Genomic DNA, 27135 nt, shown 5'->3' with positions numbered 1-27135 from the left:
AGACCAGGAGATTCCCTCAGGTGCCTATGCCACCAGGGCTTGGGTTTCAAGCACAAAACTAGGCAGCCATTTGAAGAGACACCGAGCTAGCTGCAGGAGTTTATTTCATACCCCAGTGGCACCTGGAACCCTAGCAAGACAGAACTGTTTACTCCCCTGGAAAGGGGGCTGAAGCCAGGGAGTCAAGTGGGCTAGCGCAGCAGATTCCACCCCTATGGAGCCCAGCAAACAAAGATGCACTGGCTTGAAATTCTTGCTGCCAGCACAGCAGTATGAAGTCGAACTGGGATACTTGAGCTTGGTGGGGGAGGGGAGTCCACCATTTCTGAGGCTTGAGTAGGCAAATTTACCCTCACAGTGTAAACAAAGCTGTGGGAAATTCGAACTGGGTGGAGCCCACTGCAGCTCGGCAAAGATGTAGCCAAACTGCTTCTCTAGATTCCTCCTCTCTGGGTAGGGTATCTCTGAAAGGAGGCAGCATCTCCAGTCAAGGGCTTATATGTAAAACTTCCATCTCTCTGAGACAGAGTACCTGATGGAAGGGGTGGCTGTGGGCACACTTTCAGCAGACTTAAATGTTCTGGCCTGCTGGCCCTGAAGAGAGCAGTGGATCTCCCAGTACAGTGCTCAAGCTCTGTTAAGAGACAGACTGTCTCCTCAAGTGGGTCCCTGACCCTCATGCCTCCTGACAGGGAGATACCTCCAAACAGTTGTCAACAGACATCTCATACAGGAGAGCTCTGGCTGGCATCTGGTGGGTGCTGCTCTGGGATGAAGCTTCCAGAGGAAGGAAAAGGCAGCAATCTTTGCTGTTCTGCAGCCTCCGCTGGTGATACCCAGGCAAACAAGGTCTGGAGTGGATCTCCAGCAAACTCCAGCAGGTCTGCAGCAGAGGGACCTGAATATTAGAAGGAAAACTAACAGAAAGGAATACTATCAACATCAGCGAAAAGGATGCTCATTCAGAAACCTAATTTGAAAGTCACCAGCATCAATGATCAAAGGTAGATAAATCCATGAAGATGGGGAGAAACAAGTGCAAAAAGGCTGAAAATTCCAAAAACCAGAGTGCCTCTTCTCCAGAGGATCACAACTCACTAGCAAGGGACCAAAACTGGATACAGAATGAGTTTGATGAATTGACAGAAGAAGGCTTCATATGGTCGGTAATAACAAACTCCTCTAAGCCAAAGGAGCATGTTCTAACCCAATGCAAGGAAGCTAAGAACCATGAAGAATGGTTGCAGGAATCGCTAACTAGAATAACCAGTTTAGAAGATAACATAAATGACCTGACAGAGCTGAAAAACATAGCATGAGAACTTTGTGAAACATACACAAGTATCAATAGCAGAATTGATCAAGCAGAAGAAAGGATATCAGAGATTGAAGATCAACTTAATTAAATAAAGAGCAAAGACAAGATTAGAGAAAAAAGAATGAAAAGAAATGAGCAAAGCCTCCAAGAATTATGGGGCTATGTGAAAAGACCAAACCTATGTTTGACTGGTGTGCCTAAAAGTGACAGGGGGAATGGAACCAAGCTGGAAAACACACTTCAGGATATTATCCAGGAGAACTTCTCCAACCTAGCAAGACAGGCCAACATTAAAATTCAGAAAAATAAAGAGAACACCACAAAGATACTCCTTGAGAAGAGAAATCCCAAGACACATAGTCGTCAGATTCACCAAGGCTGAAATGAAGGAAAAAATGTTAAGTGTAGACAAAGAGAAAGATCAGGTTACCCACAAAGGGAAGCCCATCAGACTAACAGCAGATCTCTCTGCCAAAACCCTACAAGCCAGAAGAGAGTGGGGGCCGATATTCAACATTTTTAAAGTAAAGAATTTCCAACCCAGAATTTTATATCCAGCCAAATTAAGCTTCACAAGTGAAGGAGAAATAAAATCCTTTACAGACAAGCAAATGCTGAGAGATTTTGACACCATTAGGCCTGCCTTAACAAGAGCTCCTGAAGGAAGCACTAAACATGGAAAGGAAACCTGGTATTAGCCACTGCAAAAAACATACCAAATTGTAAAGACCATTGATACTATGAAGAAACTGCATCAACCAGCAGGCAAAATAACCAGCTAACATCTTAATGACAGGATCAAATTCACACATAACAATATTAACCTTAAATGTAAATGGGCTAAATGCCCCAATTAAAAGACACAGACTGGCAAATTGGAAAAAGAGTCAAGACCCATTGTTGTGCTGTATTCAGGAAACCCATCTCATGTGCAAAGGCACACATAGGCTCAAAATAAAGGAATGGAGGAAGAGTTACCAAGCAAATGGAAAGCCATAAAAAAGCAGGGTTTGCAATCCTAGTCTCTTATAAAACAGACTTTAAACCAACAAAAATAAAAAAGACAAAGAGTGGCAGTAGATAGTGGTAAAGGGGTGAATGCGACAAGAGGAGATAACTAACCTAAATGTATATGCACAATAAAGGAGCACCCAGATTCATAAAGCAAGTGCTTAGAGACCTACAAAGAGACTTAGACTCCCACACAATAATAGTAGGAGACTTTAACACTCCATTGTCAATATTAGATCAATGAGACAGAAAATTAACAAGGATATCCAGGACTTGAACTCAGCTCTGGACCAAGTGCCCCTAATAGACATCTACAGAACTCTCCACCAAATCAACAAAATATACATTCTTCTCAGCACCACATTGCACTTATTCTAGAACTGACCACATAATTGGAAGAAAAACATTCTTCAGCAAATGCATAAGAAGGAAAATAATAACAAACAGTCTCTCTGATCACAGTGCAATCAAATTATAACTCAAGATTAAGAAACTCACTCAAAACTGCATAACTACATGGAAACTGAACAACCTGCTCCTGAATGACTACTGGGTAAATAACAAAATTAAGGCAGAAATAAAGAAGTTCTTTGAAACCAATGAGAACAAAGACACAACATACCAGAATCTCTGGGACACAGCTAAAGCAGTTCTCAGAGGAAAATTTATAGCACTAAATGCCCACAGGAGAAAGTAGGAAAGATCTAAAATTGACCCCCTAACATCACAATTAAAAGTGCTAGAGAAGCAGGAGCAAACAAATTCAAAAGCTAGCAGAAAACAAGAAATAACTAAGATCAGAGCATAACTGAAGGAGATAGAGACATGAAACACGCCTCAAAAAAAAAAAAGTCAATAAATCCAGGAGCTTGTTTTTTTTGAAAAGATTAACAAATAGATAGTCTGCTAGCCAGACTAATAAGAAAAGAGAGAAGAATCAAGTATACACAATAAAAAATGATACAGGGGAGATTACCACTGATCCCACAGAAATACAGACTATCATCAGAGAATACTATAGACACCTCAAGGCAAATAAAGTAGAAAATCTAGAAGAAATGGATAAATTCCTGGACACATACACTTTCTCAAGACTAAATCAGGAAGAAGTTGAATCCTTGAATAGACCAATAACAAGTTGTGAAATTAAGGCAGTAATTAGCAGCCTACCAACCAAAAAAAGCCCAGGATCAGATGGATTCACAGCCAAATTCTACCAGGGGTACAAAGAGGAACTGGTACCCTATCTTCTGCAACTATTCCAAACAATAGAAAAAGGACTTCTCCCTAACTCATTTTGTGAGTCCAGCATCATCCTGATACCAAACCTGGCAGAGATACAACAAAAAAATGTTGTGCCAATATCCCTGATGAGCATTGATGTGAAAATCCTCAATAAAATACTGGCAAACCGAATTCAGCAGCACATCAAAAAAGCTTTTTGATGTGCTGCTGAATTCGGTTTGCCAGTATTCACCATGATCAGGTTGACTTTATCCCTGGGATGCAAGGCTGGGTCAACATATGCAAATCAGTAAATGTAGTTCAACACATAAACAGAACCAATGACAAAACCACATGATTATCTCAATACATCCAGAAAAGGCCTTTGATAAAATTCAATACCTCTTCATGCTAAAAACTTTCCATAAACTAGGTACTGATGAATCATATCTCAAAATAATAACTATTTATGACAAACCTACAGCCAATATCATACTGAATGGGCAAAAGCTGGAAGTATTCCCTTTGAAAACAGGCACAAGACAAGGATGCCCTCTCTCACCACTCCTTTTCAACATAGTATTGGAAGTTCTGGCCAGGGCAATCAAGAAAGAGAAAGAAATAAAGCGTGTTCAAGTAGGAAGAGAGGAAGTCAAATTGTCTCTGTTTGCAGATGACATGATTGTATATTTAGAAGAACCCGTCATCTCAGCCTCAAATCTTCCTAAGGTGATAAGCAACTTCAGCAAATTCTCATGATACAAAATCAATGTGCAAAAAAATCACAAGCATTCCTATATACCAATAATAGAGAGCCAAATCATGAGTGAACTGCCATTCACAATTGCTACAAAGAGAATAAAATTCCTAGGAATACAACTTAGAAGGGATGTGAAGGACCTCTTCAAGGAGAAATACAAATCACTGCCCAAGGAAATAAGAGAGGACACAAACAAATGAAAAAACATTCCATGCCCGTGGATAGGAAGAATCAATCTTGTGAAAATGGCCATACAGCCCAAAGTAACTTATGGAGCTATCCCCATCAAGCTACCATTGACTTTCTTCACAGAAGTAGAAAAAACTACTTTAAATTTCATATGGAACCAAAAAAGAGTCCATATAGCCAAGACAATCCTAAGCAAAAAGAACAAAGCTGGAGGCATTATGCTACCTGACTTTATACTACAAGGTGACAGTAACCAAAACAGCATGGTATTGGTACCAACACAGATATATAGACCAATGGAATCAAACAGAGGCCCACAAAATAATACTACACTTCTACAACTGCCTGATCTTTGACAAACCTGACAAAAACAAGCAATGAAAGGATTCCCTATTTAATAAATGATGTTGGGAAAACTGGCTAGCCATATGCAGAAAACTGAAACTGGACCCTTTCCTTACACCTTATGCAAAAATTAACTCAAGATGGATTAAGGACTTAAATGTAAGACATAAAACCATAAAAACTCTAGAAGCAAACATAAGCAATACCGTTCAGGACATAGGCATGGGCAAAGACTTCATGACTAAAACACCAAAAGCAATGGCAACAAAAACCAAAATTGACAGATGGGATCTAATTAAACTAAATAGCCTCTGTACAGCAAAAGAAAGTATCATCAGAGTGAACAGGTAACCTAGAAAATCGGAGAAAATTTTTGCAATCTATCCATTTGACAAAAAATGAATATCCAGAATCTACAAAGAACTTAAACAAATTTACAAGAAAATAAAAGAACCCAATCAAAAAATGGGTGAAGGATGTGAACAGACACTTCTCAAAAGAAGACATTTATGTGTCCAACAAACATTTTAAAAAAGCTCATCATCACTGGTCATTAGAGAAATGCAAATCAAAACCACAATGAGATACCATCTCACACCAGTTACAATGATGATCATTAAAGTCAGGAAACAACAGATGCTGTAGATGATATGGAGAAATAAGAACACTTTTACACTGTTGTTGGGAGTGTAAATTAGTTCAACCACTGTGGAAGACAGTGTGGTGAGTCCTCAAGGATCTAGAACCAGAAATACCATTTGACCTAGCAATCCCATTACTGGTTATATACCCAAAAGATTATAAATCATTCTACTCTAAAGACACATGCACACATATGTTTCTTGCAGCACTGTTCCCAATAGCAAATACTTGGAACCAACCCAAATGCCCATCAGTGATAGACTGGATAAAGAAAATGTGGCACATAGACACCATGGAATACTATGCAGTCATAAAAAGGATGAGTCCATGTCCTTTGCAGGGACATGGATGAAGCTAGAAACAATCATCCTTAGCAAACTAACACAAGAACAGAAAACCAAACACTGCATATTCTCACTCATAAGTGGTAGTTGAACACTGAGAACACGTGGACACATGAAGAAGAACATCACATACTGGGGCCTGTCAGGATTCGGGGTTGGGGGAGGAATAGCATTAGGATAAATACCTAATGTAGATGACAGGTTGGTGAGTGGAGCAAACCACCATGGCATGTGTAAAGCTGTGTAGCAAACCTGCATGTTCTGCAAATGTATGCCAGAACTTAAAGTATAACTAAAAAAAAATTTAAAAAGTGTTGTGGAGGTGGGAATTATATTAAGAGAGGATGTGTTGAATGAATACTATGTGGCTCAGTTTCAAGAGTTGATGAGAGAAAGAAGGTAGCTGGGCAGAGGGCATTTTACCTGTAGAGAAAGGTATATGCTGAAAGACTTGTAATAGTCTTGAACGGCTGAGATGAAGGGTGAACTGTGTGGGAGGAACAAGAGAGGTAGAGAGGTAGGCATAGACTTAATTTGAAAGGGCCATGTGCTAAGTTACAAAGTTTGAACTATCGTCTGAAAGCTAAGAAGAAATCATTTAAGAATATTAAGCAGGGTAATGATGTGGGGACTTCACAAAGTTCATAGAAAATTGGAATTAAAAGATAAAAAATATAAACTTTGTTTCTCATCATAAGCTTTATCAAGTTGAAGACGCTTTGTAAATAATACCAGCCACTTAGTTTGTCCCTAAAGAATCAAGTGTCCTGGAATTTAACCATGCCAATGCAGTCTTTTTTACACTATTAACTGAAGAAATATGAGTGCCTTTTAAATATTTTTTTGAGATTTAGAAACAAAAAGAAGTCAGAAGGAGCCAAACCAGGACCGTAAGTTGGATGCCTAATGATTCTCTGTTGAAACTTGCAAAATTGCCTTTGTTTGACGAGAGGAAGGAGCAGAATGAGCAGGAGCATTGTGGTGGAGGAGGACTCTCTGGTGAAGCTTTTCCAGTGTTTTTCTGCGAAAGCTTTGGCTAGCTTTTTCAAAACACTCTCATAATAAACAGATACTGTCATTCCATGGCCCTCCAGAAAATCAACAAACAGAATTCTTTGAGCATCTTAAAAAACTGTCACCATGACCTTTGCTCTTGACTGGCTTGCTTTTGCATTGACAGGACCACTTCCACCTCTCAGTAGATATTGCTTTGATTGGGCTCAGTCTTCAGGATCATTCTGGTAAATCCATGTTTTATCTTTTGTTACATTTCTCCAAAGGAACAGTTAAGCAGCTTGATGAAATTAAAATTGTTAAAACATTTCGTTGAAAGCTCTGGTCTTACCTGCAACTGATCTGTGTGCAACAATTTTGGCACTCATCAAGGGAAAACTTTGCTCAACTTAAAATTTTGAGTCAGAATTGTGCAAGATGAACCAGTTCAAATGTCCAGATGTTGGTTATTGCTTCTGTTGTTAATTGTTGTTCCTCTTCAACTAGGGCACAAACGAGTAATTTTCTCCTTGCAAAATGATGTGGATAGTCTGCTATTGTGGGCTGTCTTCAACATCATCTTGACCCTTCTCAAAATGGGTTATCCATTTGTAAGCTGCTGATTTATTTGGGGGCATTGCCCGTAGCATTTTTTTGTTCGTTCATTCATTTGTTTTTTTGAGATGGAGTCTTGCTCTGTCATCCAGGCTGGAGTGTAGTGGTGTGATCTCAACTCACTGCAACCTCTGCCTCCTGGACTCAGGCAATTCTCCTGCATAAGCCGCCTGAGTAGCTGGGATTACAGGTGCATGCCACCACACATTTTTGTATTTTCAGTAGAGACAGGGTTCCACCATGTTGGCCAGGTTGGTCTTGAACTCTTGATCTCAAGTGATCCACAAGCATCGACCTCCCAAAGTGCTGGGATGACAGGGTTGAGCCACTGTGCCCGGTCAAACTTTTCATAAGGCATCAATTATTTCATCCTCTTTCCACCAAAGCCTCACCATAAATTTGATGCTTCTCACAGTGTCGAGCCCAGTGCTTTGCACAGTGACGCTACTCTGGAAACAATTATTGAATGACTCTTTTGTTCAGTCCTTGTTCACTACTGAAAGTTGTCATGAGCTTAATGACAATGGTCTTTTCAATTTTATGGAACTTTTAAGTTTATAAAATAGTAACCAATAAAGCTAGATTGTAAAATCTGTTAGGGTAAGAGCGATTTCTCTTTTGTTTCCCTGTTTTTTACATGTCTGGTATGTTTCTCATTGACAAATATTTGTTGAATGAATGTCTTTCATTTTTCCTCAGCTGATTTCACAACAACTGAATGAAATAGGCAGGCAAAGACAATTTGTCCTGTGTTATAGATAGCACAATAAAAAATTATAATAGTAATGACTTGTCCAAAGTGATGCAGTTAATAAATGCCATAGCAAGGACTTGAACATCAGACTTCAAGACCAGTGTGACTTTACCTACATAGAACTATTTATAATTTAGATCTCAAACCCAGTTTTGTTCTATGTTCTTAATTTTTAAAATCATTTCTTACAGCAAAAAAATCATTTGAGATATGTATGTAAGCTTTAATTTTCTGCTTCAGTTGTAAACTTCCTTTTAATGAGTGGTATTATCATCTTGTAAGTTCATTTGGAAAATATGTATTAAAGTCAATGGATTAAGTTCAGAAACATTAAATAATTTCTTTCTCTGTATTTTTCAGTGTTCTGTGGTTGCCATATTTAAGTAAGGTCGATTAGCCATTTCTTGTGCTTAAAACAATTTCTTTTTACTCTAAATATTAATGTTTATAGCGCATCAATATATTATTTTTTGACTATTCTTTCTTTCTGCTTTAATCTCCAGAACCTTTTGGCATTGTTTCAAACAGACGATTTAGGGACACTAAGATCATACTTGGTGATATAATGCTTTCCATCAGGCACTTATTGTATACCCTTTTGTACACATGATACTACGAACATGGGATTTCTTTTTATATTACAGGTAGCACTCAGCACCTTGTATAAATACATGAAATTTTAAATAAGAGAAAATGATGACTGTGGAGCTGGCTCTTGTTTTGGAGCAATGCTACTTGATGTTTTTAAATTATGGGAATGAGTAGGCTATTGGAGCTCTAGAGTTATTTGAGTCAATCGATGTGATTACAAAAGGAAACCAGGGCATTGGCGGTGAGGGCGAGGAAAACTTTATTTGCCAGAGCCTTGGCTGCATTTTTTTTCCTGCTGTTTCAGCCTATTTCTTCATTTCCTTCTAAAATTACTCCACGAAGCTACATAATTTACACAAACTCATTGGATGCATAATTTGTATAGAACATTGGCTTAGATTTATTTATATATGTATTGTCAGGAAAAAGGAGAACAAATGTATTTGGGAAAAGGGACTGTTGAGACAAAGTAGGCATTTCCCTGTTACCTTTTCTATGCTTCTCTTTCTTGCAAAACAATTTGTCAGCTATTTGAATGTGAGATGAGCAATTATGGTTTCTGTTGTTTTATTTGGTGGATTACTATTATTATCTCTGAGCAGAAATAATTTGATGAGAAATGTTGACAATGCTTACTTTTCCAGCAAGTGTTGGGCTTAGGGATATTGTTTCCATCTACTCATTCTTATGTTGTATGTCCAAGGTTTGTTTTGGGTTTAGTCTAATTTACCAAGCTTTTTAAAGTTTGAGTTTGGTTTATAATGGGTTAAGAAAAACACATGATAAATTCAAGTTTCAATAAATTATTCTGTTTTTTTTTTTTTTTTTTTTTTTTTTTTTTTGCTCATTTTAAATTCCCACTCAAAACTCTGAACAAGTAAAATCCAGGAATATTAAAAATCTCTTCAATTAATTGTGCTTCCTTTCCCAACTTGTTTCCAACTGGGAGATCATTTACTTGGAGAAATAATCAATATAAGAAAATTATCATGTACTGAACAAATATAGAAAATCTTGGAGGTTTGTTTCAATGATTAAGCATTGTGGCCTATTAGAAAAATCTTCAAGCCAAGTGAATGCTTTTTTTCTTCTGGTAAGATAATTACATATATATATATATAATTATATATATAATTTTATGTAATATATATTTTAATTTTTATGTTTATTTTATATATATATGTATTTTATTGCACTTTAGGCTCTGGAGTACATGTTCAGAACATGCAGGATTGCTGCATAGGTATATACATGGCAATGTGGTTTGCTACCTCCATCACCCCATCATCTATGTCTGGCATTTCTCCCCATGTTATCCCTCCCCAACCTCCCTATCCCCTGATGTCCCTTCCCTATCCCCCCACAACAGACGCCAGTGTGTGCTGCTCCTCTCCCTGTGTCCTCTCCCTGTGTTCTCATTGTTCAACATCCGCCTATGAATGAGAACATGAGGTGTTTGTTTTTCTGTTCTTGTGTCAGTTTGCTGAGAATGATGGTTTCCAGATTTGTCCATGTCCTTACAAAGGACACAAACTCATAGTTTTTTACGGCTGCATAGTATTCCATGGTGTATATATGCCACATTTTCCTTGTCCAGTCTGTCATTGATGGGCATTTGGGTTGGTTCCATATCTTTGCTATTGTAAACAGTGTTACAACGAACATATGTGTGCGTGTGTCTTTATAACAGAACAATTTATAATCCTTTGGATATATACCCAGTATTGGAATTGCTGGGTCAAATGAAATTTCTATTTCTATGTCCTTGAGGAATCGCCACACTGTCTTCCACAATGGTTGAACTAATTTACACTCCTACCAACAGTGTAAAAGTGTTCCTATTTCTCCACATCCTCTCCAGCATCTGTTTCCAGATTTTTTAACGATCACCATTCTAACTGGTGAGAGATTGTATCTCAGTGTGCCTTTGATTTGCATTTCTCTAATGACCAGTGATGATGAGCATTTTTTATATGTTGTTGGCCTCATAAATGTCTTCTTTTGAAAAGTGTCTGTTCATATCCTTCACCCACTTTTGAATGAGTTTTTTTTTTTTTTTTTTTGTAAATCTGTTAGTTTTTTGTAGATTCTGGATATTAGCCCTTTGTCAGATGGGTAGATTGCATTTTTTTTTCCCATTCTGTTGGTTGCTGGTTCACTGTAATGATGGTTTGTAATTAAACTCCTGAGATTCTGTACAGCAAGTGAATGCTCTTTAAAGTCTAGACCTCGACCTAACTTTTATCTTCCATACCTCAGCATCATTTGCAAAGTAAGATTATTGCTTTTACTCTTTAGCATCTTTAAGTGTACATGTATGCAGATGGGGATGGGGTGTGTTTAATAGGGAGCTAAGCCAAAGCTACATCACGGGTTTCGTATGACCTCTCCTTGACAATTGGTGTTGTAATCAAAAACTGCTTAAATGAATGAAATTATCATGGTTTTAGCGTGTTTTGAACTCTTTATTACTAATAAATGGAGGATATCATTCCTGATAACAAAAGTTCAAGCCAAAATCTCCATATTACACAAACTCTGACCCTTTAATTAGAACGTTTTTGTGATGATGTGTTGTTATTGGATTTTCTCCATTTCTTCTTTGGCCATGGACATATTACTTGGAAGTGTTGGTTTTCTGTGTTTATTATTTTGAACACTTTTTACGAGTGTGTTTGCTCTTAAGATTCCATTTGGAGTTGTATAAAGTTCACAGAGATAAATATGAAGAAGAAATATTTAAGAAGTAGAGCTAATATTTCCTAGGGAAGACAAAGTGCAGGGGTTACAGGCATCCCCAAACTTTTTACACAGGGGGCCAGTTCACTGTCCCTCAGACCGTTGGAGGGCCGCCACATACTGTGCTCCTCTCACTGACCACCAATGACAGAGGTGCCCCTTCCTGAAGTGTGGTGGAGGGCCGGATGAATGGCCTCAGGGGGCCACATGCAGCACGCGGGCCATAGTTTGGGGATGCCATGCTTTAGAGTTAAATGGATTTGTCGGTAAAATAGCTTGTATTAATGAAATCATAGATAAAATTACTCAAATTTTTTAGAATCTTAATAAGGTTTTAGTTTGACTTGAACATAGAATAAACCAAGAAATGGGCAAGGCACAGAAATGATCATACAACTTGATAAATATTTCACGTAAAGGTCAATAAAGTTATGTTGAAAGGAACTTGTTTATTTTGTTACAAGTGGGAAAAAATGAACGGCTTTTGGCTTGTTTAAAGTGATGGGTGGAATTTCTGTCTATGTCAGACTCTGAAAAGACTTACTGTCCTTTGGGGCCCAATTCAGTTTCTCTTAGGTCTTCTACGTGGTCTGAGTCCCTCAGTCAGTATCAGTTTTTCTGAGTTTTCACCAATGTTACCTTTATCTTTTCTTTGCACTCTCTTTACTATTTTGCCTTGTGTTAGAGTTAAGGATGGAGTAGAAAGAACATGAATGTTGTAGTAAAACACTGTTTAGTCAAACGTTCTGAATCCCACTTTACTCAATTGTAGAAAGAAAAGAAAAATAAGAACTCCTGTGGTTCTTGTGAAGATTAAATTTAAAAGCATAAAGTACCTGGGGCTGAGCAGGCACTCAGTAAATGTCAGTGTCCATCTCATTTCCAAATTTCATGTCTAGTTTCTCAATGGTCTAAGTTCCTTCAGGGAAGGAAATGTCTTTTATAGTCATAGGGCCTTGTGCATAGTAGGTCCTAAATGAGTATGTGTTGGGATTAATTTACTGTCCTGCCATGGAAGCTTAGCACTGTTATTTCCCATTTATTTCCACGCTGTCACCTTGGATTGAGATAAACATGTTGCTTTCATGAAATTAGGGATTTAGTTCAGTAGAATGCCATTTTAATATGACTTATTTCATAGAGTTTGATATAGTAAGGGTCAAGTCATTTCCCTGGAAACTTAATTATATTCTATAAAATCTTATTAGCTTGCCTCACGGCATCATAGTCACAGTGGAGTTCTGGGTTGTTTAAGATAGTGAAGTCTCTGTCTATAGGAACCTGTCTAATGGTACAGAGTGAGAATATGGGAAATAAATGACATAAAGAGAGAGCAAATGCAAATATCTTGCTAATTACATTACTTGACATTTTCAATCACTAACCCTCCAAAGTACGTTCTAATTTACTAAAATAAACCAAGAATCCAATTTCTTGTGAGCTTCCTTAGCTTAATTAATTATTAGTAGCAGACTGTGATTCATTGCAATTTTTCACCTTTGTATTTATCTAGGATCTGATTTAAAAAGAATGGGAGTATTCTGATTCAGCAGAACTGATCAGAACTCTCTTTCTGATCATAACTCATCTGTTTGTAGCTCATCTGTGTTACAGAGCAGAAATGAATAAATGTTTGCTGAACATACCACATATGCTTTGATCATCAAAATGTTAAGTTTTTCTTCCTTCTCAAAATACAAGCTCTGAAAGATCTTCCTTGCTGAAGTTTGTTGGGTGACCTATTCTGCATAGATATTTTTCGAGAGGCAAGCCAGATCATATATCATATATAGCAAAATATCATGTAAGCAACTACCTCTTCAAAAATTTGTTTCCATGATTGAAATGTAAGCACTTTTTAATGCTTCCTCATTATGACTTGAAATTATACATGCACTGTACTGTTTTATTAAAATTTAAAAGCAGAGGTGTATCCTAAAAGATGAAGTTTTTTTTTTTTTTAATGAAGTATGCTCTTTTGTTAGAATAAGGACCAAACCAGGCTTCTCATTCCTGCAATAATGTTGGTTATACTTAGAATATGATTTATAACTCTTTATAAGTATCTCTAATTTTTGATGAAACAATAATTAGCCAGCATTTGTTACCACTGTATTATGAATGGGAGAAATTGAGGCTCATTATCGACTCTTTGTGTTATCAAGTTGAGAATTTGAGAAAAATATGCTGCTGTCCCAATGATCTGCTTTTGTTTTCAATTTCAGTTTCAAAGGACATTTGAGTCTCTCAAAAATGTTGCCAACAAATCTGACCTCCAGAAAACCTACCAGAAGCTTGGGAAGGAGTTGGAAAATTTGGATTATTTAGCCTTCAAACGTCAGCAGGTAGGATTCAGAGCTCTCCTTGGTGGAGGAGATGAACACTTTAGGCTTCCTGCTATCCTGTCTGTCACAGGTGCAGGCGGGCCGAGGAAACTCATCTTCTAATGGTTAGAGTAGAAATAGGCTGTGCTGTGCTGATCTGCTGTGTTCATACGGCTTCCCACAGTGTTCAGTGCGGTCCTTGCTTTTAGATGTGTAACTTTAGGGGTTTCCACATGTGTCATTATGCCTCTCTTAAGGAAAATTCCTGCTGGTTTGCGAAGATCCAGCTATCCTTTGACTAGAGACGCTTCAGCGGCATAAAGGGAATCTGTATAATGGCTTGGCCAGATGGCTTTTATATTTGACCTGGGGAGAAAAGTCACCTGAAGACCAAGACAAGGTTGTGGGTGTACATGCAACATTAAGGAAAATGGTCATAAATATGCCAAAATATAAATTGGTTTTTAGTTTTCTTTGATCTTTGAAGATGAGTAAAAAATTTGCAAAGTGTTGAACTTGAAGGAAAATTTAATTTTCAGATGCAAGTTTTTTATTGCCTCCTTTTGGATGCCCCGAGATAAATAGAGAGCTGAAATAAACTTTTATAGGGGTTGTTTTAGAATTGGTATTTTATAACCTAATATTCATCATGATTAAATGCTGCGTGTTTTGCATGACTCTTCCTAGGCTGGATCCGCTCCAGTTTCTTCACAGCCACTAGGTGTCAGCATTGTCAAGCTTTTACCTCCTCAAAGGTTGATTCCCATCAGAATAGCCAGTTAGACGTTTAAATTAAGTTGCATGAAATTCGGGAATGTGCTCAATGATGGATAGCGTCTAGAAACATGACTAAATGTCTGACTTGCATGGCCAGGCATCGAGTCGATCACTTGAGAGACTTTCCTCTTAGCATAGCAAAGGGTGTGACATTTTTGCTATTGCCTAATTCACAAGTTTTAGATCCTTTTGGATACAGGTTTTCAAAGAAGAATTTTCTATATTTAGCTAAATCTCATCAAGTGAACATGATATGGTCAAAAATTATTGGGTGAAAAAGAGAACTGTGTTCTAGGTATTGCTCTATCACAGATGTTACATGGACATTTAACCTATTATGGCCCTATTTTCCTAGGGGTTACATTTGTTTTATAGAATGTTCCAGGGCAAATACATTATTTTCGCACATAATTTACATGAAAAAGGATACAGTATCCATTTAAATTTTGTTTTTTAAAAAAGTTAATGATGGTTTAAGTATTCGCACTTGATGATTACTGAGTGTTACTGCAAGAAACCCAGAGGATGCTGCTTAGCATTCACACCAGAGTCACTCCGCTGACCTATGCAATTTTTAGTACAGTTTTGTTTTCAAAACCATGTTTTACCATGGAGGGGTATTTGAGCTGGCAGGCAGTAGTCACTGTATCCTTTCTCATTAACACATTTTCAGTGATTGGATTCTTTTATTAGCTAATTGTGAATTTGGAAGAAGGTGAATGCCTCCAGGGCAGAAGGATAGAACTCTAGGAGAATGTCATGGAGGATGGATGGGTAAATTATATGTGCATGAAGGAAAGAGCACATGGAGTGTGTGTGTGTGTGTGTGTGTGTGTGTATGCATACAGAAATCATCTATACTGTTTATTAAATGAAAAGTATATGCCACATGGTATGATTTAAACATTTATGAATGAAGTCTTTAAATGCTTATAACAATACAGTGGAGTGGCTTTTATTAGCACCATTTTACAGATGAGAGAACTGTTAAGAGAGTTAAGTAACATGCCTAAGGTCATGGAGCTAATAAGGCATGAAACGGGGCTTCAAATCTAAGTTAAGTCTGACTCTAAACCTGGAGTGTTGTATCTGCTTGATGGGCAGGGTCAAAGGGTCAGAACATGAGCGCTTCTCTAGCTTGGTGGGATTTATTTTTTAGCTCTCATTCTATTCCTTTAAAGCTCCAAAACCTGATTAAGTGCACACTAGAAAGTGTTTTTCTTCTAATGGAAAAGATTCAGGTCTCTGTAAAGCTGCAATTTAACAAGAAAGTTTTCTCTTTATAAGGCTGTATTCTTGGTATTAGAGAATTAGTCATGGTTTGTTCTCTGGTCTAACCATACTTATCATTCTGCATTGGGACGGAACATAAGCTCCATAAGGACAGGGCCTTGTCTGTCACCTTTAATGCTGTATGCTCTCCAGTGCTCACAACTGTATCTGACTCATGGCAAATGCTCAGTAAACATTATTGGTGGTGGTGTTGCTGTGAACAAAGAACCATGCCAACAGGTTTGACCTCAGATTATAGGCAATTCAAATCATTGTGCTTTGCTACACATTTAAAATTCAAAAGAGCATAAGCCTTTGGCTTCCTGGATACCAAGGGCAGAGAGATCGTACCTTGCCCTATGTATCAGTGAGGTTTTCTCCTAACATATTTTATTATTCTATCTATTTTGTTTAAAACAATCAGAAACTGCCATTGTTAATTCTGAATTATGGATGTCCAATGAAGTGACTATAATTATTTTATTGTAGTCATTCATTAGGTTTTATTTTCTGTTCCCTTCTATGACATTTTTGACATCATTTTTGAGAGATTTCTTTCTCAGCACCAGGTAGACTACTGGAGTACATAACCTCTGTTTTTCTGAGGTTTAACGTGTTTTCTTTCCCAAGTTTCTGAACTTAGTATTTATTTATTTAAAAGAGTGAGTGCCAGTACATCAGCTTTGTTGGGTCAGGGCACAAGCATCTCTACATTTTCCTACTTTCAAAAAGACAAATGTTGAAATGGCTTTGATTGGAAAAGCTGAGAGAGGAGGCTGTGATAGGTAGGGTGGTGGGTTTATGGGAATGAGTCAGCCGGAAGTAAATGGATGACAAAGCAGGATTAACTGGAGAACCTAGAGACTCTTGGTTCTTACTATCGAAAGGCAGATACAGTCTGAGTTTATCTGTTTGGACTGCTTGGTTTTCATCGTCCTAGTTGGTGTGACATAGGAATGGTAATAGCAAGTTCCAGCTATTATATCGATCCCAGATTCATGTATTAATTTGAGTGCTTATAAATCGAGAGATTTCCTTAGAGCTTTCATTTTGTGGAGTAAAACCAAATAATGTTTGATAATAAAATAAGGCAGACTAATGTAATTCATTCCTCTCTTTATCTACCCTTAAAACTTATAATAACATTATGAAATACATCACTTTCTAGAGGCTTCTGAAATCTTTTGAAATAAAGTTGACATTATTGAGTTGAACATTATATAGACTAAAGCATATTTGTACATTGATGTAAAAATATGAAAAATTAAAATATTTTAGAACTACATCCATGTTGGAACATATCACATATCTGATTCTTGTCTGTTTGATCATGATATGCTTTTCTTGCCTTCTGACCTTTGCACAAGGTTTATATAACTTGGTATTTAGAAAATACAGCCCCTTTCTTTTTATGTACTTAAATAATTCTTTAAAGTCAAATGAAGTCTAGCTTCCCTCATAACACCTCATCCTGTGACCTCTAGTCAGTATGTTCACTCTTCACTCTTTGCCATTCTTAGCTTTTATCTGTGTCTTACAATTTAGCATCTGATTGATAATATACTCATTGAGAATCCGTATAGTACAGTGATTAGAGTATGAGCTTTGTAGTTACTCAAACCTGGTTAGACTGTTTGTACTGGGCACCTGAGTTTCCTTTAAAAAAAAAATCAGGAAGATAACCCCTAACTTAAACAGCTTGCTTTGAGTAAACAATACATCAAGCATAAAGTAAGTCCTATAAAATATGTATAAAGGACTTAATGTAGCACCTGAGATCTCTTTAGTATAACTGGTAGCTATTGTAATGTTTTTTGTTATTCTCATAAGCCATTTTCTTAAATGGGTTGTAAGTTCCATAAGGATATGGATATGTTCTTTATTTTGTATACTTCTGTGCTGCACATAGGGTCCAGCACTGTTCTGAACATATGGCATAGAATGTTTTTGGACATACATAGTCTAGCAGTTGGTGATCTATTTAACAAAAAGAACATGTTGACACCTCTCAGGAAGGGAGCTGCAACATTTGGTTGTAATATGTTTCTAAGGTGGTGTCTCTTGATGGGCATTTAAAGTCCTGAGGACTTGAGCTATGACAAGTGCAGATCACAAGTAGGGGCAGGGGAAGTAGAAGGACATAGGTCCAGTGTTCTAGGTAAAGTCCAACTCAGGTTAATAATTACGTTCTATATGCCCAAACTTCCCTTATGCTTCCAAGTAGTGTTCAGCACAACATGGTACTTTGTTAGTGATGATACTTAGAAGTGAACAACTGCTTTTCTTTCTTTTACTAAATTGGGCATGTGACCCCTTTTAGAGAATTCCAGAGCCAGAAGGGTACATAATGCCTTGTAGGATAAAAATTGAATTTAAAACAGACTTTTATATAAAAGAAGAAAAATAGAAATAAGTTAGATGAAATTTATTTGATAAAAATGACTCTGGATTAATACTCTTCAATTGAAAAATAAAATTCTCCTTGTTATCTCTTATCTTTTTTGTGATAACCATCCTAACAGGTGTGCACAACAAGAGATAACAGGAGTCGGTGATGATGTGGAGAAAAGGAAACCTTTGCACATTGTTGGGGATGTAAATAGGTACCGTCATTTTGGAAAAAGTACGGAGGTTGCTCAAAAGATGTAAAATAGAGCTATTATAAGACCAGTCAATCTTACTTCTGGGTATATATCCAAAGAAAATGGGATCAGTACCTTGAGGAGATAGCTACACTCCAATGCTCTCTGAAGCATTATTCACAGCAGCCAAGAAATGGAAACAGCCTAAGTGTCTATTGACAGATGAATAAAGAAAATGTGGTAAACATATATGCAATGAAATATTAGCCTTAAAAATGAAGGAAATCCTGCCTTTGGAATAATGTGGTTGAATGTGGAAGACATTTTGCTTAGTAAAATAATGCAGACACAGAAAAATACATACTGTATGGTCTTACTTATTTGTGGAATCTAAAAAAGTCAAAATCAGAGAAGCAGAGAGTAGAGGGGTGGTTTCCAGGGGTTGGTGGGTGGAGGAAATTAGTAGATATTGATCAAAGGGTACACATTTTTACTTATAAGATGAACAAGTCCTGGGAACCTAATAAACAGCATGAGTGATGATAGATGTATTAATTTGATTGTTGTAATCATTATGCAATGTGTATACATATTTCAAATCATCTTGTTGCATATCTTTAATATATTCAGTCTTTTTTCCCCATTGTTATAATTTTTTAAAATTATATTTTAAGTTCTGGAGTACAGGTGCAGATTGTGCAGGTTTGTTGCATAGATATACATGTGCCATGGTGGTGGTTTGTTGCATCCATTGCCCAGCCATCTACGTTAGGTATTTCTCCTAATGCTATCCCTCCCTTAGCTCCCCACCCCCTGCTATTCCTCCCCTACCCCCTCACCCCCCAGGCCCCAGTGTGTGATGTTCTCATTGTTCAACACCCACTTATGGGTGATAACATGCAGTGTTTAGTTTTCTGTTCTTGTGTCAATTTGCTGAGAATGATGGTTTCCAGCTTCATGCATGTCCCTGCAAAGGACATGAACTCCTCCTTTCTTATGGCTGCATGTTATTCCATGGTGTATATGTGCTACATTTTCTTTATCTACTCTATCATTGAATGGGCATTTGTGTTGGTTCCAGGTCTTTGCTATATAAACAGTGCCACAATAAATATATGTGTGCATGTGTCTTTATAATAGAATGATTTTATAATTCTTTGGGTATATATCCAGTAATGGGATTGCTGGGTCAAATGATATTTCTATTTCTAGATCCTTGAGGAATCATCACACTGCCTTCCACAATGGTTGAATTAATTTACACTCCCACCAACAGTGTAAAAGTGTTCCTGTTTCTCCACATCCTCTCTAGCATCTGTTGTCTCCTGATTTTTCAATGATTGCCATTCTAACTGGTATGAGGTGATATCTCAATGTGGTTTTGAGATGCATTTCTCTGATGATGACCAGTGATGATGAGCTTTTCTTCATACGTTTGTTGGCCTCATAAATGTCTTCTTCTGAAAAGTGTCTGTTCCTATCCTTTGCTCACTTTTTGATGGGGTTTTTTTTTTTTTTTTCTTGTAAATTTGTTTAAGTTCCCGAGTTTCCTTTAAAAAAAAAAATCAGGAAAATAACCCCTAACTTAAACAGCTTGCTTTGAGTAAACAATACATCAAGCATAAAGTAAGTCCTATAAAATATGTATAAAGGACTTAATGTAGCACCTGAGATCTCTTTAGTATAACTGGTAGCTATTGTAATGTTTTTTGTTATTCTCATAAGCCATTTTCTTAAATGGGTTGTAAGTTCCATAAGGATATGGATATGTTCTTTATTTTGTATACTTCTGTGCTGCACATAGGGTCCAGCACTGTTCTGAACATATGGCATAGAATGTTTTTGGACATACATAGTCTAGCAGTTGGTGATCTATTTAACAAAAAGAACATGTTGACACCTCTCAGGAAGGGAGCTGCAACATTTGGTTGTAATATGTTTCTAAGGTGGTGTTTCTTGATGAGCATTTAAAGTCCTGAGGACTTGTGCTATGACAAGTATAGATCACAAGTAGGGGCAGGGGAGTTCTCCATAGATTCTGGAGAACGCTTTGTCACATGGGTAGCTTGCAAAAAATTTTTTTCCTGTTCTGTAGGTTGACAGTTCACTCTATTGATAGTTTATTTTGCTGTGAAAGTTTAATTAGGTACCATTTGTTAATTTTGACTTTTGTTGCCATTGCTTTTGGTGTTTTAATCTTGAAGTCCTTGCCCATGCCTATGTCCTGAATGGCATTGCCTAGGTTTTCTTCTAGAGTTTTTTATGGTGTTAGTCCATAAAAACATTAAAGATTTTATGTTTAAATCTTTAATCCATCTAGAGTTAGTTTTTGTATAAGATATAACGAAGGGGTCCAGTTTAGTTTTCTGCATATGGCTAACCAGTTTTCCCAACAACATTTAATAAATAGGGAGTCCTTTCCCCATTGCCTGTTTTTGTCAGGGTTGTCAAAGATCAGATGGTTGTAGTTGTGTGGCATTCTTTCTGAGGCCTCTGTTCTGTTCCATTCGTCTACATCTCTTTTTTGGTACCAGTACCATGCTGTTTTGATTACTGTAGCCTTGTAGTGTGGTTTGAAGTCAGGTGACGTGATGCCTCCAGGTGTTTTTTTTTTTTTTTTTTTTTTTTTTCCCCCCGCTTAGGATTGTTTTGGCTATGTAGGCTCATTTTTGGTTCCATATAAAGTTTAAGGTGTTTTTTTTTTTTCAAATTCTGTGAAGAAAGTCACTGGTAGCTTGATGGGGATAGCATTGAATGTATAAATTACTCTGGGCAGTATGGCCATTTTCACGATACTGATTCTTCCTATCCGTGAGCATGGGATGTTTTTCCATCTGTGTCCTCTCTAATTTCTTTGAGCAGTGGTTTGTAGTTTTTCTTGAATAGGTCCTTCATATCTCTTGTTAGTTGTATTCTTAAGTATTTTATTCTCTTTGTAGCTGTGTGAATGGGAGTTCACTCATGATTTGGCTCTCTGTTTATTATTGGTGTATAGAAATGTTTTTGCACATTGATTTTGTATCCTGAGACTTTGCTGAAGTTGCTTATCAGCTTAAGGAGATTTTTGGCTGAGACAATGGGGTTTTCTTAATATACAATAATGTCATCTGCAAACAGGGACAATTTGATGTCCTCTCTTCCTATCTGAATACACTTTATTTCTTTCTCTTGCCTGATGGCCCTAGCCAGAACTTCCAATACTATGTTGAATAGGAATGGTGAGAGAGGGCATCCTTGTCTTGTGCCAGTTTCCAAAGTGAATGCTTCCAGTTTTTGCCCATTCAGTCTGACATTGGCTGTGGGTTTGTTACAAATAGCTCTTGTTATTTTGAGATATGTTCTATCAGTACTTAGTTTATTGAGAGTTTTTAGCATAAAGGGCTGTTGAATTATGTTGAAGGCCTTCTTGCATCTGTTGAGATAATCATGTGGTTTTTGTCTTTGGTTCTGTTTATGTGATGGATTATATTTATAGATTTGCATATTTTGAACCAGCCTTGCTTCCCTGGGATGAAGCCGACTTGATCGTGATGTAAGCTTTTTGATGCGCCGTTAGATTCTGTTTGTCAGTATTTTATTGAAGATTTTTGCATCAATATTTATCCTGGGTATTGGCCTGAAATTTTCTCTTTTAGTTGTATCTCTGCCAGGTTTTGGTATCAGGATGATGTTGGTCTCATAAAATGAGTTAGGGAGGATTCCCTCTTTTTGTATTATTTGGAATAGTTTCAGAAGGAATGGTACCAGCTCCTCTTTGTATGTCTGGTAGAATTCAGCTGTGAATCAATATGGTCCTGGACATTTTTTGGGTGGTAGGCTATTAATTGCTGCCTCAGTGTCAGACCTTGTTATTGGTTTATTCAGGAACTCAACTGCCCTAAAAGAGCTCCTGAAGGAAGCACTGAATATGGAAAGGAACAACCACTACCAGCCACCTTAAAAACATAGTAAACTGTAATTACCATCAACACTATGAAATCATCAACTAATGAGCAAAACAACCAGCTAGCATCAAAATGACAGGATCAAATTCACACATAACAATATTAACCTTAAATATTAATGAGCTAAATGCCCAATCAAAAGACACAGACTGGTGCACTCTCAGTGTGCTGTATTAAGGAAACCCATTTCACATGCAAAGACACACATAGACTCAAAATAAAGGGATGGAGGAAGATTTACCAAGCAAAGGGAGAGCAAAAAAAAGCAAGGGTTGCAATCCTAGTCTCTGATAGAACAGAGTTTAAACCAACAGAGATCAGAAAAGATAAAGAAGAGCATTACATAATGGTAAAGGGATGAATGCAGTGAGAAGAGCTAACTATCCTAAATATATATGCACCCAATATAGGAGCATGCAGATACATAAAGCAAGTTATTAATGACCTGCAAAGAGACTTAGACTCCCACACAATAATAGTGGGAGACTTTAACACTCCAGTGTCAATACTAGACAGATCAACGAGGCAGAAAATTAACAAGAGTATCTAGGACTTTCACTCAGATCTGGATGAAGCAGACCTAATAGACATCTGCACAACACCCCACCCCAAAACTACAGAATATACATTCTTCTCAGCACCACATCACCCTTATTCTAAAATTGATCACATAATTGGAAGTAAGTCACTCCTCAGCAAATGCTAAAGTATGGAAATCATAACAGACAGTCTCTCAGACCACACTGCAATCAAATTACAACTCAGGATTTAGAAACTCACTCAAAACCACACAACTACATGGAAACTGAACAATGTGCTCTTGAATGACTACTGGATAAATAATGAATAAGGCAGAAATAAAGATGTTCTTTGAAATGAGAATGAAGGCACAACATACCAAATCTCTGGGACACATTTAAAACAGTGTCTAGAGGAAAATTTATAGCACTAAATGCCCATATGAGAAGTGAGGAAAGATCTAAAATCGACACCCTATTGTCACAATTAAAGGAACTAGAGGAGTAACATCAAACAAATTCAAACCCTAGCAGAAGACAAGAAATAACTAAGATCAAAGCAGTACTGAAAGAGATAGAGACACAAAAATCCCTTCAAAAATCAATAAATCCAGGAGCTGGTTTTTTGAAAAGATCAACAAAATAGATAGATTGCTAGTCAGACTAATAGAAAAGAGAGAAGAATCAAAAAGATGCAATAAAAAATGATAAAGGGGATATCCCACCAATCCCACAGAAATACAAACTACCATCAGAGATTACTATAAACACCTCTATGCAGATAAATATAGAAGAAATGGTTATATTCTTGGACACTTACACAGTCTTTATTTGTCAATCAAATATTTCAAAATAAAAAAATAAAATTCTAGATAGATAATGACAACCACATAGAAAATATTCTTAGGCTTACCCTGGGAACTTGAGAACTACGAGGATACAAGACAACAGTATAGGGATCTTGTGGGAGAAATGCTTAGAAAATGAAACTAAATAGTGCCAGGCTGTGGTTGTACTATACCATATAGAGAAGAAAAAATTGATGAATTCCAACAAAATCTTCAACAATGTAAGATCAAGGAAAGAATCAGCTAGAATAATATTGCACTGGGAATTGCAAGTGAACCGAGTAGGTGAACCAAGGACCGTATAAAGTAGGGACTAACTTTCCATTGAGGTTAACATTAAAATGGAGTTGTATATATATTTTCTTTAAGACTGTTAAAAATAAAGACCAGCCTGACCAACATGGTGAAACCCCCTCTCTACTAAAAATACAAAAAAATTAGCATGATGTGGTGCTATAATCCCTGCTACTTGGGAGGCTGAGGCAGGAGAACCACTTGAACTCAGGAGGTGGAGGTTGTAGTGAGCTTAGATTGAACCATTGCACTCCAGCCTGGTTGATAAGAGCAAAACTCCATCTCTAAAATAAAATAAAATAAAATAAAATAAAATAAAATATAAAGAACATGTGTAACTGAAATTGTTTAGATGCAGTCTAAGGAAGGGTTATAAGTGGGAGCTGGACTGAATGAGCACTAAGGGGAGGTGCTAAGCTTCTAGAGCAATAGTTCTATAGTAATTGATTAACTTCAGTGGCCTTTGCAAGATGAAGTATTTTAGTTGCTCAATTGGGAGAAGATTGTTTTTTTTCCCTCTTTTGTAATTAATCTAACTGTCTTGAAAGAATTCTGATTGAATTATTCCTTTTAAGAGTAAGTGAACCAAGGACTGCTATATTAAAATATTCATGTCTGTCTTAGGTGGTATTCTGTTTCTTATTTGCCAAATCAAGTAAAATGATTATTTATGCAATTTATAAACCTATTTCTGAAGATTTCAGACATTTAAAAATTTATTGCACAGGTATAAAAAATGTTGAATTATTAAACAGTGTGCTAAGTTCAAACCGATCCAAACATATTTTATTCTATCCACTACCTAGGCAATTTTATTTTTATTTGATTGTATACATTTGTTTGTCCCAAGGGAAAAAATGTGATGATACTGTTATTCTTTAGTTTTCTGTTATAAAGAGAGAAAAGAAGGTTGGATGCATCATGCAAGGTCATCCTGAGTCAGTAACAAATTCAGAATTAATATTAACATTTTCTAATTTCTAGCTTATTGCAATAGCCATTTGACCATTTTCACGATGTAATAAACTACGGATTTTTATAGGATGTAATCTTTTTCCATAGTTACCTTCTGAATTAAAAAATCGTATGGATTTTTTAATGTTAGAAACTTGCCTTTATTTTAAAATGAATGATTAAAATGATGCATATTATTTGTTCTCTCTCTGAAATTTGATTTCCACATTGGATAGTTAATGGTCATGACAACTAAGTGTGTTCTATTAACTTAGCAAAGCAAAAACATTACAGAGACATCTTTTAATTCCTAAGGTTTGCTTCTGTTTCCATCTGTTGTCTCTGGGGCTCAGTTTATTGGTGGCACTTAGGTAGAAAGCGGTTGAATCAAGCGTTAGCTGATTTTCATGCAGCAGAGAAGATTTGTTAATTTTTACAAGGTTGTTTGCTATACAATAGTTTGCCTTGTGGGCAGCTTATAGCTACTTTATAGTGGGGAATGTTTATTGAAATAGTTAATTCTTTGTTATGGGTTGTTACAAAATTTACAATGCTGATAGGAATTTCAGAGATGGCAAAAAAAGAAAAAACCTCCAGTGTTTGCATCAGTATGATGCTTATTTGGGCATGTCTTATATTGACATACCTAAGTCCATAAGGTTGTCAATAAAATTTGAGATTGAGGAGAAATAACAGACAAGTTAACTCTGAAAATGTCTTCTGTAATCTGTTTTGCACTTTGAAAGTGATCTGTGCATGAAAAGAAGGTATTTTTTCAGTGCTAAGATTATGACGTTTGGTGGTTTAAGGTGCAAACTACAGAGGGTATGCTATCCTACAGAACCTTAAACCAAGAAAAGAATCTTTAGAATTCATCTAACTTGTTTTATTTTATTTTATTTTATTTTTTATTTTTGAGACAGAGTCTTGCTCTGTCACCCAGGCTGGAGTTCAGTGGCATAATCTCAGCTCACTGCAACCTCTGCCGCCTAGGTCAAGTGATTCTCTTGCCTCAGCCTCCCAAATAGCTGGAATTACAGGCATTCACCACCATGCCTGGCTAATTTTTTGTAGTTTTAGTAGAGACGGGGTTTCATCAAGTTGTCCAGGCTGGTCTCGAACTTGATTCACCTGTTTTGGCCTCCGAAAGTGCTAGGATTACAGGTGTGAGCTACCATGCCTGGCCCCAACTGTTTTATTTTAAAGATGAGAAAAACGAGATGCAAGGAGATTAAATATCTTGTATAAGACCACATACTTTGCTAATGACAGAGTTGGGACAATAACAGGAAGTGATATATTCTCACAACCTGTGATCCTTGGTATCTCTGGTTTGTATCCTGAAACCAAGAGAGGACCTATAGTATAAAAACCATTCTTTTCCTGTTTGAAAAGCTGCACTATACAGAAATCTCTTCTAATGTTAAAACAAAGCCAGGGCATTCAGTTTATTTTACTGGGGTTCACGGACTGGGAGGCCTTGCTTATACATGGCTAGCCTGAGAGGCTCTGATGTGGCCCTGAGAGGCTTTTATGTGACTAGCGTGAGAGGCCTTTGTGGAAGTGAGCCCCATTCTCTCCAGGAGAAAAACATACTTCTGCTACCTCCTGTGTCTTCAAGAGCATTTCCTTTGCTGGATCCTTGTCAGGTGGTCGAGTAGCGACACTCTCTCCTCTATCCAGGGACATATGGAATAGAGGAATGCCTCATAGTCCCCTTAATAAAAGATGTAGGTGGAGTCTTCTCTAAAATGCAAGCCACCAGCCACTCTCCATCTCCACTTTCCTACTCTAGAAGAAAGGAGTGAACTTCTTTGAGTGTTCACAGAAATGTACAACAAAGGAATGAAATGGGGATGCAGCACAATTGACTTTTCAGTGAAGTCCACTTCTTTCTGATTATGCTTGGCCTCCAGGTGGGAGTTCTGCTCTTTCAGATTGAGCCCTAGGAATCTGAAGCAGAATAGAATTTTCTACCATGATGAAAGGGGACCAGAAACGGTATGAACTTTCTTGAGTCTGTAGGAAGCTTGTTGTATTGCGACTATGGAATAATACAGGAAACTGGGTTTTACATTAAACTGCAGGAACAACAAA

General features: G+C 37.1%; 1 protein-coding gene across 6 annotated transcripts in view; it reads left to right on the top strand.

The window, feature by feature from the left end:
• CTNNA3 (catenin alpha 3) overlaps positions 1–27135 on the top strand; it is a 1773069-nt gene that overhangs the window by 146097 nt on the left and 1599837 nt on the right. For all 6 annotated transcript variants that reach the window (XM_074382308.1, XM_003928685.4, XM_074382306.1 and 3 more), the window contains one exon: positions 13751–13870. In XM_074382308.1, the coding sequence (XP_074238409.1) occupies positions 13751–13870 (120 nt within the window). The remainder of the gene's footprint in view (positions 1–13750; positions 13871–27135) is intronic.

This window comes from Saimiri boliviensis, chromosome 12 (genome assembly GCF_048565385.1).
Source record: "Saimiri boliviensis isolate mSaiBol1 chromosome 12, mSaiBol1.pri, whole genome shotgun sequence".
Classification (NCBI taxonomy): domain Eukaryota; kingdom Metazoa; phylum Chordata; class Mammalia; order Primates; family Cebidae; genus Saimiri; species Saimiri boliviensis.
Note: the sequence above shows the minus strand (reverse complement) of the source record. Positions and strands in the feature narration are given on the sequence as shown.